Source organism: Carlito syrichta, unplaced genomic scaffold, assembly GCF_000164805.1.
Source record: "Carlito syrichta isolate Samal-C Ts95f unplaced genomic scaffold, Tarsius_syrichta-2.0.1 Scaffold308104, whole genome shotgun sequence".
NCBI classification, from domain to species: domain Eukaryota; kingdom Metazoa; phylum Chordata; class Mammalia; order Primates; family Tarsiidae; genus Carlito; species Carlito syrichta.
The window spans coordinates 219,952-232,898 of NW_007252200.1; the positions used below are offsets into that span (position 1 = coordinate 219,952).

Sequence of the window (12,947 nt, forward strand, 5' to 3'; positions counted from 1 at the left end):
ATGAGGTCTCGCTGCCCAGGCAGGTCTTGAACCCGCGGGCTCAGGCAATCCACTCACCTCAGCCTCCCAAAGGCGCAGGATTACAGGCTGAGCCACCAAGCCCGGCTTTATAAAAGTTTCTTAACACCATAGCCTGACTCCCAAGATAAAGCCTACCTGCCATTTGTATCAACTTTAGCTTCTCTTAGCTCTAGCATTCCGGGATTCAATGACAAAATTATATATCTCAAGATGGAGAAAATGTGGTGAGTAAAAATGTCTGCCAGGTGTGGTGGCTCATGCCTGTAATCCCAGCACTTTGAGAGACTAAGGTGGGAGGATTGCTTGAGTCCAGGAGTTTGAGAACAGATTGGACAATGCAGCAAGACCTCATCCCATCAAAAAATAAAAAAAACTAGCTGGGCATGGTGGTGCACACATGTAGTCCTAGCCACCTGGGAGGCTAAAGTGGAAAGATTGCCTGAGTCCAGGAAGTCAAGGCTGCAGTGAGTCAGAATCATGCCATCGCACTTCAGCCTAGGCCACAGAGTGAGAAATTGACTAAGAAAACCCCCAAAACAAACAAACAAAACAAAATAGAAAAAAAGATTTCTACATATAACAGATAACTCAGAGAACCTAATTATACAACATTGGGCAAGTCATATATTTTCCAAATAATGAATTTCTTCATTTATGAAATGAAAAAAGCTGGAAAACCAGCCTACCTCATAGAGTTAATGTAAAGATCAGAAATTGAATTGTGAAGTACTATGAACAAATAAATTATTTAATAAAATTATAATGTGTAAAAAAGAAAAAGAAGCACCATCTTGATAGTATTGGTAGACAAGTAATTACACTGGGTCACTGAGAACAAGATTTTCAGGGAGAAAGGAGACCCAGATATAAAACTGACAGAGTTAAATAAACCTCTGTAGTTCTGAATTTGATAAAATAAAACTGATCTTGAATTGATAACTGGTTAAAGCTAGGCAATGGGGGTTCATTATATTAGCTTCTCTATGAAATAAGTTTGCTGCGTCAGGTGCAGTGGCTCACACTTATAATCCCAACACTTTCAGAAGCAGAAGCCAAAGTGAGAGGATTCCTTGAACCAAGGAGTTCAAGACCAGCCTAGGCAACATAGCAAGACCTCGTCTCTACAAAAAAATAAAAAGATTAGCTGGGTATGGTGGTGCATGCCTGTAGTCCTAGCTACCCAGGAGGATGAGGCAGAAAGATCTTCTGAGCTCAGGGGGTTGAGGTTGCAGTTAGCCATGATCATGTCATTGCACTCCAGTTTGGGAGACAAAGTGAAATCACAACTCAAAAAAAAGTTTGAAATTTTCTATAAAAGACATATTTTTTAAAATGTCTTCTTCTCAAAAGTAAGGACTAAGCCTTCTTAATGGTTTTAGTTTATCTGACCTTCATCTTCAAAGAAGAATATGTAGATAAAATAAGTTAGAAATTCAAGATATATTGCTCAATGTAAATGAAATCTCACCTCTGAAAAACAGCAGATAGCATCTCTACTGCATTCTCAACATTTCAAGTTAAAATGAACCACAACTGAACTCAGCTCAGTGCCTCAAAGCTGCCTCCTCTGGCCCGTGACCACATACACAAATAATTTAATTGTGAGTCATCACCTCAACCTAGCCCAGCATTTCTATTCTTACCAGTTTGAGAATGAGCTAAAAGAAACAACCTTCCTACTTACAAATCTGGCATTCAATGCATGAAAGTTAAAAATGCCACCTAAATGCCCCAAATCAACGCCATTTTACAAGTTGTAGTCGGCATTCCCTTCTTTTCAAGTAGCTGTATATCTTTAACCTAACACTTACCAGAACTGACCAAAAAACAGGTAACAAGTTCTTCTGTACAAACCCCACAAATCATCCAAGCTAGACTCCATTCCTCAGAATCTATTTTAGTATGCTTTCAAGGAGTCCTAGTTATAGTATCCTAAAGCCTCAAATTCACTGACTTTTTCCTTACAAATTGGTAACAGACACTGAATGAAGACTGTTCTACAAACCAAGAAAACAAAGAAAGTTCTGACACAGGTAATGACAGGAATGTATACACTCAACTGCAGGCGACCTGATGAAATCTTCTCTGATTATGCTAAAGGTTTTTTCCAAGCAGAAAAAATCCCTGGCCAGGCTCGGTGGCTCAGCCTGTAATCCCAGCACTTTGGGAGGCCGAGGGGAGTGGATTGCCTGAGCCCACAGGTTCGAGACCCACCCGGACCATTTGGTGAGACCTCGTCTCTACAATAAATAAAAAATTAGCCAGGTGTGATAGCATGTGCCTGTAGTTGCAGCTACTCGGAAGGCTGAGGTGGAAGGATCGCCGGAGCACAGCAGGTTGAGGCTGCAGTGGCCGGGAGCGTGCCACTGCACTCCAGTCTGGGTGACAGAGTGAGACTCCAACAACAACAACAACAACAAAACCCCCAATGGAACTGTTTAAACATTGGAGGGAAAAACAAAATCCTGGTGGCAGATACCATGATCCAGTCTCTTATACACTGAACTCTATATCCAAAATATTACAATTTGGAAATATTTTAAAATAGGCTCTGGTAAAGTTATTTCACCTGAAATGATTCATATGCCAGTGCAGTACAACTGCTCAAGACTGTTTAACTAAATATGTAAACTTTTATTGTGGCATTTATATTGAACTTCTGTCCTGAGGGTTGGGAGGAGGTACGTTCTATTTATATAGGTCATAGATTTGATTAAGGATAAATCATCTTGGCTGGGCACGATGGCTCATGCCTGTAATCCCAGCACTTTGGGAGGCCAAGGTAGGAGAACTGCTTGAGGCCAGGAATTCCAGACCAGCCTGGGCAATATAGCAAGACCTTGTCTCTCTTAAATAAATAAATAAAAGATCAATCATCTTACTTGCTTCAGCTTTCACTTTGTCCATTTCAGCAAGCAATGCCACTTCTCGATCCATTAAACTAGGAAATGATGACAAAAGAAAAAAAGGTTTGATGAGAAACTCAAATGCAGAAATAGCACATTATTAACAGTGGAGAAAGACTGGTGAGTTTGCTCACTAAAACCATACTACAAAATAATACCGGATGGACCACATGAAAATTCTGTCTTACTCTCAATAAAAAATATTTTAAGGATTTCCAAGGAATAAAATAAATTTTATCTCTACGTATTAGGAGAAATAACTCAATTACTGGTTCTCAACTCTTTAAGTCTGAATTGAGAATCAGTAGATGGCAGTAGCAAGCTACAAAACACATTTCTTAGTAAGCTGTGCTAAGGCAAAAGTCCTTGTGCAGACCAGGCGCGGTGGCTCAAGCCTGTCATTCCAGCACTTTGGGAGGCTGATGTGAGGAGAGGATTGCCTGAGTCCACGGATTCAAGAAGAGCCTGAGAAACTTGGTGAGACCACGTCTCTACAATAAATAAAAAATTAGCTGGTCGTGGTAGCACACATCTGTAGTTCCAGCTACTTAGAAGGCTGAGGCGGAAGGATCGCCAGAGCCCAGCGGGTTGAGGCTGTAGTGGCTGTGAGTATGCCACTGCACTCCAGTCTGGGCGACAAAGTGAGACTCTGACTCAAAAAAGCCCTTGTGGAAATTACTTACTTGTATTTCCACATATGCAGCCACACACTTTTTATATTTTGGTTTATAAAATTTGACGCCTTAGCATATAATGAACTTTTACCAAGCAATATCTCTACTAGGGCAAGATAAATTAATCCATGATTAGGACTTGTACATCTTCAAGAGCTGACCACAGTTGCATCAAGTTCACTGGCATTTTAATACTGAGAATGCAGAGCAGTCAAAATATAGAAATACAGTGTGCTGGTTTCTGAGAAACATTCAACAGTAATTAGAAAGCATGGAGCTAAAGGTTTCTGGTAGGCTTTTTACAGAAAAAGAAAAGGGTGATTAGAATTGTTTCCACTGCAGATGTGGTTTGTAGGTACATAAAGCTTTTCCATGTCCTTATAAAAGAGACTTCAGTGTATAAGGAAACAGTAGGTGACCCTAGGATTCAACCTCCAGATGCAAAGAATTTTCCTTACCCTATCAGTTTTGCTTAGCAGTGGCAAAATAAAAATCTAAAATTTTAATACCTGCATAAACATGGAATGTTCCAACTCTTCAAATTTGGAGTTCATTCTGATTTTTCCTTTTGAATGGGAATATAACTACAGGGTAAATAAAAGTTCCATTCTTGTTTCTAGTTGTAAAAAACAAACCATACACACGCATACATTCTCTCTCTCTCTCTCTCTCTCTCTCTCTCTCATACACACACACACACACACACACACTCTGTCTCTCTCTCTCTAATTTCAGTTTAGCTCAATATGTAGTTATGTTAGCACAAAGCAGTTAATACAGAGACTGGTGTGAGATGTACAAAAAATGACAAAGCAGGGTTATTTCCTCAGGGAGCAAAATTCTTCATAGGGAAGTGTCAGAGAACACAGGTTTGAAAATCATTATGCATGATGTTAATAAACAGACTTGTAACTAAACAAATTTGGTTGGCATATTAACCCAAAAGCACCAGACTGGAGAGAAGATACAACTATTATGAGGTAGCAATACTTTGCTAAGAAAGCATTTTGCAAACCTGGGCAATATTTTGCTCCAAGAACTCTAGTAGCATTTGGAATACCTAAAAGGCAAAACAAAAGCACAACTGAGACAGGAGCTGCCAGGCCTACAGGTTGACATTATCTCTCTTCTTTTGCCAAATCACCTTAAGATGCAGACACTGTGTCCATAGATGACAGATTCTTTGTCTCTGACAAAGCTTGTAAAATATTTATTAAAAGACTTTGGCAAACAAGTAAGCTTTTCGCTTATTTATTATGGAAAGCAGAATGTCACATGACACTTTCTGTTCTACATCAACACAATCAGAATTTCTTGTGGCAATGAGCTAATACATTGTAACAGCATTTTTTTTTCCTGTGAGAATGACTAGTATCCATTTAAATAAACTTTATTTCTTGACTGACTCATTGGTGATCACAAGAAATTCATAGGGCAATGCATGGACAACCACATAACCTCTTCATTTAAAAAAATTAGTCTACATTTTCATGCCAAAAAAAAGAAAAAGAAAAAAACGAAAAGCAGTTACTTCTATTTCTTTTTGTTTGTTGTTTTGTCATGTTGCCATCTATTGGTAACATCTATTGAAAGGTCCTGTGATATCAGCCCAGTATTAAACAGATGAATCTACTGGTCAACTGAGGCTACTGGGTTATTTTCTCAGAGAAAAGGTTGGAAAGACATTAGTTCTTATTAAGTCTGGACCTTATTCAGTGTTGAGAATTCCATATCCTTTCTTCAGTCATGAAAGGTGGTTTTGGATGGCTAGTCACTGTTACTAAGGAAAAAGACTGGTAACTCAATGGTCTCCATTTCCTTCCCTCCTTCCTATTTGCTCAACTTATTCTAAAGCTTTTGCATAATTTAGTTGCTCAAAATAGATGTTCCTGCAGCATCACCATTCACATCTCTAAGACATAGTCTGTGTCCATCATTTGAAGCCCTTTAACATACAGGTATTTAACATGCAGCTATTGTTTCCAGCTCTTGCCTTTTAATTTGTTGGTATTTAAAAAATTGCTAATTATCATTTGTTTATGACTGCTGCATTAGGGAAATAGTACTAAAATGGAAACACAACTCCAACAATTCTACCAGGCCAACTGTATTAAGGGATAATATTCTAAACCACTATAAAATGTTTTCAGAAAACATTTGCATTTGATTATTATTGCTCAAAACCTAAAACCTATTTATGCTGATTCCATTAGCCAATCAAGGCAGAAATCTAAGCAAAGCCAATGCAAACGCCTTTTTTTCTTTGAAGACACTCCTCTTTCCATGCAAAACAACCAAAAAAAGAGAATTGCCAACAGTTTTTATTAGCAGAAAATGCTTCATGTGTTTTGTAAAACTCCATACTCCAGTTCTGTTGGAGTAAAGAATTTATCTGGGTTCAAAACAAAACCAAAAAACACCAATTATGTAGTCAGATCATCACAGTGAGCTGAACAACTGGAGCACAACTGAACTCAAAATACTAGCTTGTTAAATCCAATTTGTTTTTGTTTTTTAGATTTAAAAATATAGTTTATTTAAAAGTAAATTTGAGAGAAAGACAGGAGAGAGAAGATTCACCTCCCCAAGGTGGGGGAGGGGGCCAAAGCTAGGAAGCATGGAGATAGCCATAGCTCAAAGAGCACATGGCCACACCAGGGTCTAGCGAAGCAATCTAAATCCAGTTTGGACACTATGGACTTTTTGATAGGTCCCTCTTTAGAAGGAGACATTTACAAAGCATGTGTACATGTGATTTCACATTTCAACAGTTTGAAATTACATTTAAGGAGTTTGGATGAGCTGGGCACAGTGGCTCACACCTGTAATCCCAGCACTTTGGGAGGCAGAGGCGAGAAGACTGCCTGAGCCCATGGGTTTGAGACTAGCCTGGGCAACATGGCGAGATCTCGTCGCTACAATAAATAAAAAAATTAGCCGGGTGTGGTGATGCACACCTGTAGTTCCATCTACTTGGAAGGTTGAAGCGGAAGGATCACTTGAGCCCAGCAGGTCGCGGCTGTGGTGGCTGTGAGCAGGCGTCTGCACTCCAGCCTGGGCAACACAGTGAGACCCCGACTCAAAAAAAGAAGTTAGAGTATGACTATAAGCCATGGTTCTTGTGCAACAAACTTTCAATGGAGTAACCTTTCTTTCTGTTCTTTTCCAGTGGTCAAAAGCACCTCAATTCTAAACTAATCCCAGAAGCCATATGACTCTTTGATGATATTTTATAATCTGTTTTGAAAAAAGAACCAATAACTATCTGTATTACCAAGGAGTATGTTGTTCAAATTTTTGGCTGGTAAAGAAAAAACGGTTGTAGGGTTAACCCCCTAGTGAGATGCTTATCTCAATGCTTTCAACTACCCCTACGGGTCCCTTCTGTGCCTTTGTCTGTCTCTCCTACATGCAGTGCTCTACCCCTATCCTTTTTGCCAATGTAAATACCATGTTTTCATGGCTTGATAATGATTCATTTCCTCCCAGAAATCTTTTCTAATTAACCCCACCCCACAGTGACCTTTCCTTTAATCTTACAATTTTTCCTACTACTAAGCTCTGACCTGAAGAATATGAGAATCACAAGGCACTCAACATTATAGCTTTGGAATAGTGATTGAGGACCGTCTGAATGATAAAATCAAAAGAACACTGAATATTTGGATGAAATATTCTTTCTTACAGTTTTATTTTACTGAGTTTAAAAAATACTTTCACATGCTTGGTCAAAATCCTGGTCCTTCTCATTCTAACCCTACTCCATAATGACTAAGTTACTCAGTCACTAAATTCTCCTACATTGGGGTTTCCTTGTTACATAGCATTAAAGCTGAGAAGAAAATAATACAGCTGCTCTTCAGCTTACAATAGGGTTACGTCCCAAGGAACCCACTGTACATTTAAAACATTATAAGACCCACCAGGGCAACTTGGCGAGACCTCATCTCTACAATAAATCAAAAATTAGCCGGGCGTGGTAGCGTGCGCCTGTAATTCCGGCTACTTGGAAGGCTGAGGTGTAAGGATCGCTGGAGCCCAGTGGATTGAGGCTGCGGTGGCCGGGAGCGGCCACTGCACTCCAGTCTGGGCGACAGAGTGAGACTCCAACTCAAAAAAATAAATAAATAAATAAATAAATAAAAAATAAAATAAAACATCATAAGTCGAAAATGCATTTAATTTAACCTACTGAACATCATAGTTTAGTTTAGCCCACTTTAAACGTGCTCAGAACGCTTATATTAGCCTATAGTTGGACAAATCATCTAACACAAAACCTGTTTTATAATGAAGTGTTGAATGTCTCATATAATTTATCAAGTACCATACAGAAGGTGAAAAACAGAATGGCTGCATGGGTGCTCGAAGTACAATTTCTACTGAACGTGTATCACTTTTGCACCATCATAAAGTCAAAAAATCATTAAGTTGAGCTATGGTAAGTCGGGGACTGTCTGTATATGTGACATGTACCAACAGACTCTAGCTTTCTCAAGCTTTAGTGGGGCAAGTGGGCTATCAATGGGGCATAGGGATGAAGATCATAGGTTACTGGGTCAGAATGTGTAGATTCAAATACTGGGTCTGCTATTTACAATGTCATCTTAGGCAAACTGCTTACCTAAGACACAAATCCTTTTTCAAATGGATTTAAAAATACCTACTTTGTAGGAAAGAAATCAGGAAAAATCAGATAATATAACTGAATATGTTCAGTAAGGTATTTTTCATATGTTATTATAGTTGAGCATCCCTAATCTAAAATTATGCTCCAAATTCCATAACTTCTTGAGTGCCAAGATGACACAAAGAGGAAATGCTCACTGGAGTATTTCGGATTTTGGATTTTTCAATTAAGGATGCTCAGCCAGTTTTGACAAATGTCCCAAAATCTGACAAAAAGTTGACATCTGAAACAGTTTTGGTTTCATATAAGGGATATTGAACCTGTGATTATTTTTACAGATGGTTAAAGAGTTAAGCTTTAAATCAAAGAACATCAAGAACCATGGAGTTAAGTACTAGTAAGATATCGATGTACAAAGCATTTAAAAACTGAAGCACAGTTTAGAATTACAGTGCTATGTATATTTCTAATAATATTATCACATCCTTTTATTTCTATGCTTTTTAGGTACTTTTGGAGATACTTTGTTTCATAAAATGATTCCTAAGTTTCAGCATGTATATGTGGCCTTTAAATTTAAAGACTTAAAAGTCTTTGGTAAAACTAAACTTTATTTAACATAAGAAAACAAGCTCAAATAAAAGCACATAACTTCTTTTTAAATTTTTTTTGTAGAGACGAGGTCTCCCTACGTTGCCCAGGCTGGTCTCGAACTCCTGAGCTGCTGGAGTAGTCCTCCTCCTACCTTGGCCTCCCAAAGGGCTAGGATTATAGGTGAGCCACCTTGTTCAACCAAGCACATTACTTTTCTAAGATCAGTGAGGATCAGTTAGAAAAAATTTCAAAATCGTAATCACAGATTTAGGACTTTATGAATTATATAATCTCAAATTTTTTCTCTTACCTGTTTCTTGTCATAAAAAAATAAACTTTTTGACTTTCATAAAATGGAAACTTTTTTTTTTTTTTTTTTTTGAGTTGGAGTCTCACTCTGTCGTCCAGACTGGAGTACAGTGGCCGCTCCCGGCCACTGCAGCCTCGACATGCTGGGCTCTGGGATTCTTCCGCCTCAGTCTTCCAAATAGCCGGAACTACAGGTGCGTGCTACCACGCCCGGCTAATTTTTTGATTTATTGTAGAGACGAGGTCTCGAACCCGCGGGCTCAGACAATCCACTCACCTCAGCCTCCCAAAGGTGCGGGATTACAGGCTGAGCCACCGAGCCCAGCTTGAAATGGAAACTTTTAATAAATTTATTTACTTTAAGTCAGAGTCTCATTCTGTTGCCCAGGCTAGAGTGCAGTGGCATAATCATGGCTCACTGTAGCCTTGACTTCCTGGACTCAGGCCTCCTTTCTACCTCAGCCTTCCAAGTAGCCAGAATTATAGGTGTGCACCATCATGCCCAGCTAATTTTTTTCATTTTTAGTAGAGACAAGTTCTTGCTATATTGCCCAGGTTGGTCTTGAACTCCTGGATTCAGACAATCTTCCTGTCTTGGCCTCTGAAAACTTTATTTCAAAGGGAAGATGAGTATATGTCCTGCTGGCATTTTTTATCAACACATGATGTGATAACCTTCCAAAAGCATTTATCCACTCCAGCTTCATGTTCCACTTCACATCCTGCAGCCTTAATAGCCTTAAACTTAAGTAAGCCAATAGCTCCATCAATGTAAAGCAGACAGAGATTATTAAGTAACAAGAACAGTAAACTGGGGTCTAAAGATGATTATTACTAAACTACCAGTAACAACAAAATTTAAGTTTTATATATTGAAAAGCTTCTGATTTTACCTTCCTATAGGTATATCAGTTTTTATTTGGCATCAAAGTGAAAGAATTTATCCGTATAATTTCCCTAGTGCCCTGTCAGGGGTAATGTAATCTTACTGCTGCAAATCTGTTAGAACCTTTACTTTTCATTTATACTATAACCAACACAAAAATGGCTTCCTAAGTGACATTAACTCCAAGCTCTGGTTTGGTGCCAAACGGAGTTAGCTCACCTGCCAATTATGCCTTGAAGTGCAACTACAAGGAACATTGAAATAAGGTAGTTTATAAATCCAATCAGCCAGAGAGAAGGGCTTTATACCAGCAGGAAAGGGCAGGTAATCTCTTCCCTCAAGTTAAATTGACCTGGTTGTTACGCCTGCTAATCAATCCTAAATACACGGTTCCCAGGCAGGAAACCATTTCATTTGTCATTTATTGAAGGAGGCTCCTCCTGGCTGGGTTCCAAGTCAGCAGGAACTCACAAATCTCTCTCCCGGAACTGTGTTTCCTGGTTCAGGACTGTTCTGAATGGAATCAGATCCTGTGGCTAAGTAATCAGTAAGCTGAACAGTCATGAGGACCAGAGGTTTATCAAGGCAAAGTTGTGATGATCGGCACTGAGCTCTTGATTTTCCAAATGAACCAACAATAACCAATAGGTCAAGAACGCAGAGCAAAGGGAACCTCCCAGAGATGCCAAAAGGGGAGAACTCAGTTACCCAGAAAAATTTTCAGAAGAAGTTAGAACTTAATTTAAGGAGAGTTTTTGGAGAATTGGTTGGGTTTAGATAAATATAAAAAGGAACGTGAGAGCACATAAAGCTGGAGATGTGGCATTAGCTAGTATATGTAAGAGGAAATGTGACTGTTAGGGTTTGAGATAGTGAGTAATCTGGTAGAAACAAAAATGTGTGTTAAGATAAACAGAAGGGCCAGACATAGTGGCTCATGCCTATAATCCCAGCCACTTTGGAAGGCCGAGGTGGGAAGATTGCCTGAGCCCATGGGTTCGAGACCAGCCTGGGCAACTTGGTGAGACCTCATCTCTATAATAAATCAAAAAATTAGCTGGGCATGGTGGCGCATGCTTGTAGTTCCAGCAACTTGGAAGGCTGAGGTAGAAGGATTGCTTAAACCCAGTAGGTCAAGGCTGCGGTGGCCGTGAGCATGCCATTACATTTCAACCTGGGCAACAGAGTGAGACCCCAACTCAAAAAAAAAAAAGATAAACAGAAGACATGACATCAAGTTCTTAGCTATAAAACCCAAAAGGTGAAACTCAGGGCTCAGGACAAGCACTACTAGATGAATTATCTATCCTAAAAATACTTTTTGGTTATGATGATTTAACATTTTAGAGGCATTATTCCATCGTCATTAATTCTCTCCTGCAATTCAGGAGACCAGGAGGACAAGGGGGACTCACACTCCCCTCTATCTCTTGTTTGTTGTGGCACTAAGTGACTAGACTGTGAACAGAGACAAAGCTGGGTATGACCTAAGGGAAATTCTATAAATAGGCAGCAAAAAAACAAAACAAAACAAAAAAAATGATGGGTGGCTTCGAGAAGAGTGGTGTGTGCTCTCCCTATCAATGAACACTTCCTCTCATATTTCAGATCTAGGCAGTTCTCACAAATAAGCAAAGTAAACAGTCCTAAATCCCAAAACATCAACCTAACTGCTTGCCTTCCCATACATTTGATTAATTTGGTTCTTAAGTCTTTTCCAGTTTCAAAAATACCCCGATCAACAAATATCCCCTAGAAAGGAGCTATGGTTTAAATATCAGTTAATACCTTAATATCTAATAGTTAAAACAGCTTTAGTGTTCTAGAAAACATTAGCATAATGCTATGGTTTGACTATGATCCCCAAAGTTCATGTGTTAGAAACCTAATCCCTAAAGCAACAGTGTTGAGAGGTGGGATCTTTAAGAGGTCATGAGGGCATAGATTAATGTTGTTATTAAGAGAGTGGGCTCATTATAAAATCTAGTTTGACCCTCTCTGGTTCTTTCTCACCGTGGGTTCCCTTGCCCTTTCATCTTCTGCCATGGGATGAAACAGCAAGAAGGCCCTTGCCAAATGTAGGTACCTCAACCTTGGCCTTCCCATCCTCCAGAACTGTTAGAAATAAACCTCTGGTCGGGGCTCGGTGGCTCAGTCTGTAATCCCGCGCCTTGGGAGGCTGAGGTGAGTGGATTGCCTGAGCCTGCAGGTTCGAGACCCGCCTGGGCAACTTGGCGAGACCTCATCTCTACAATAAATCAAAAAATTAGCCGGGTGTGGTAGCACGTGCCTGTAGTTCCAGCTACTTGGAAGGCTGAGGCGGAAGGATCGCCGGAGCCCAGGAGGTCGAGGCTGCGGTGGCCAGGAGTGGCCACTGCACTCCAGTCTGGGCGACAGAGTGACACCCCAACTCAAAATAAATAAATAAATAAACCTCTGTTCATTATAAATTACCCAGCCTCAGGTACCCTGTTAGCAATGCAAAATCAACTAAGACAAATATATTTATCCCCCCAAAAAATTCTATAACCAAATATATTTAATAAACAGCACAGTATAGCTTCCTCTTGCAATTCACAAGGCATATTATCATTGCAAAGGCACTGAGAAGGCCAATAAAAGAAAAAAACTTTTTAAAAACTTCCTTAACCTGGTTCTACTAAACCAGAACACATATTAATATAGTTTAAGAAATGAGTATTCTACAAAACACAAAGAGTATTCTGAAAAACACAAAAGTAAAAAGAAATTAATAATTAGTAATAGGGCATAGAGACAGGGTGTGTTAAGAAGAATGGAAGAAGGTAGGAAAACAAAGACAAATATTTTTTTTTCTTTTTTTTTTGAGTTGGAGTCTCACTCTGTCACCCAGACTGGAGTGCAGTGGTCACTCCCGGCCACTGCAGCCTCGACCCGCTGGGCTCCGG

The 12,947-nt window shown here is 39.5% G+C and overlaps 1 protein-coding gene across 1 annotated transcript in view; it reads right to left on the reverse strand.

Moving 5' to 3' along the window:
- The window catches only part of SPATS2 (spermatogenesis associated serine rich 2), a 78,082-nt gene that overhangs the window by 11,195 nt on the left and 53,940 nt on the right, over positions 1 to 12,947 (reverse strand). Inside the window, exon 9 of the mRNA XM_008064922.2 lies at positions 2,904 to 2,962. Within this exon, the coding sequence (XP_008063113.1) occupies positions 2,904 to 2,962 (59 nt within the window). The remainder of the gene's footprint in view (positions 1 to 2,903; positions 2,963 to 12,947) is intronic.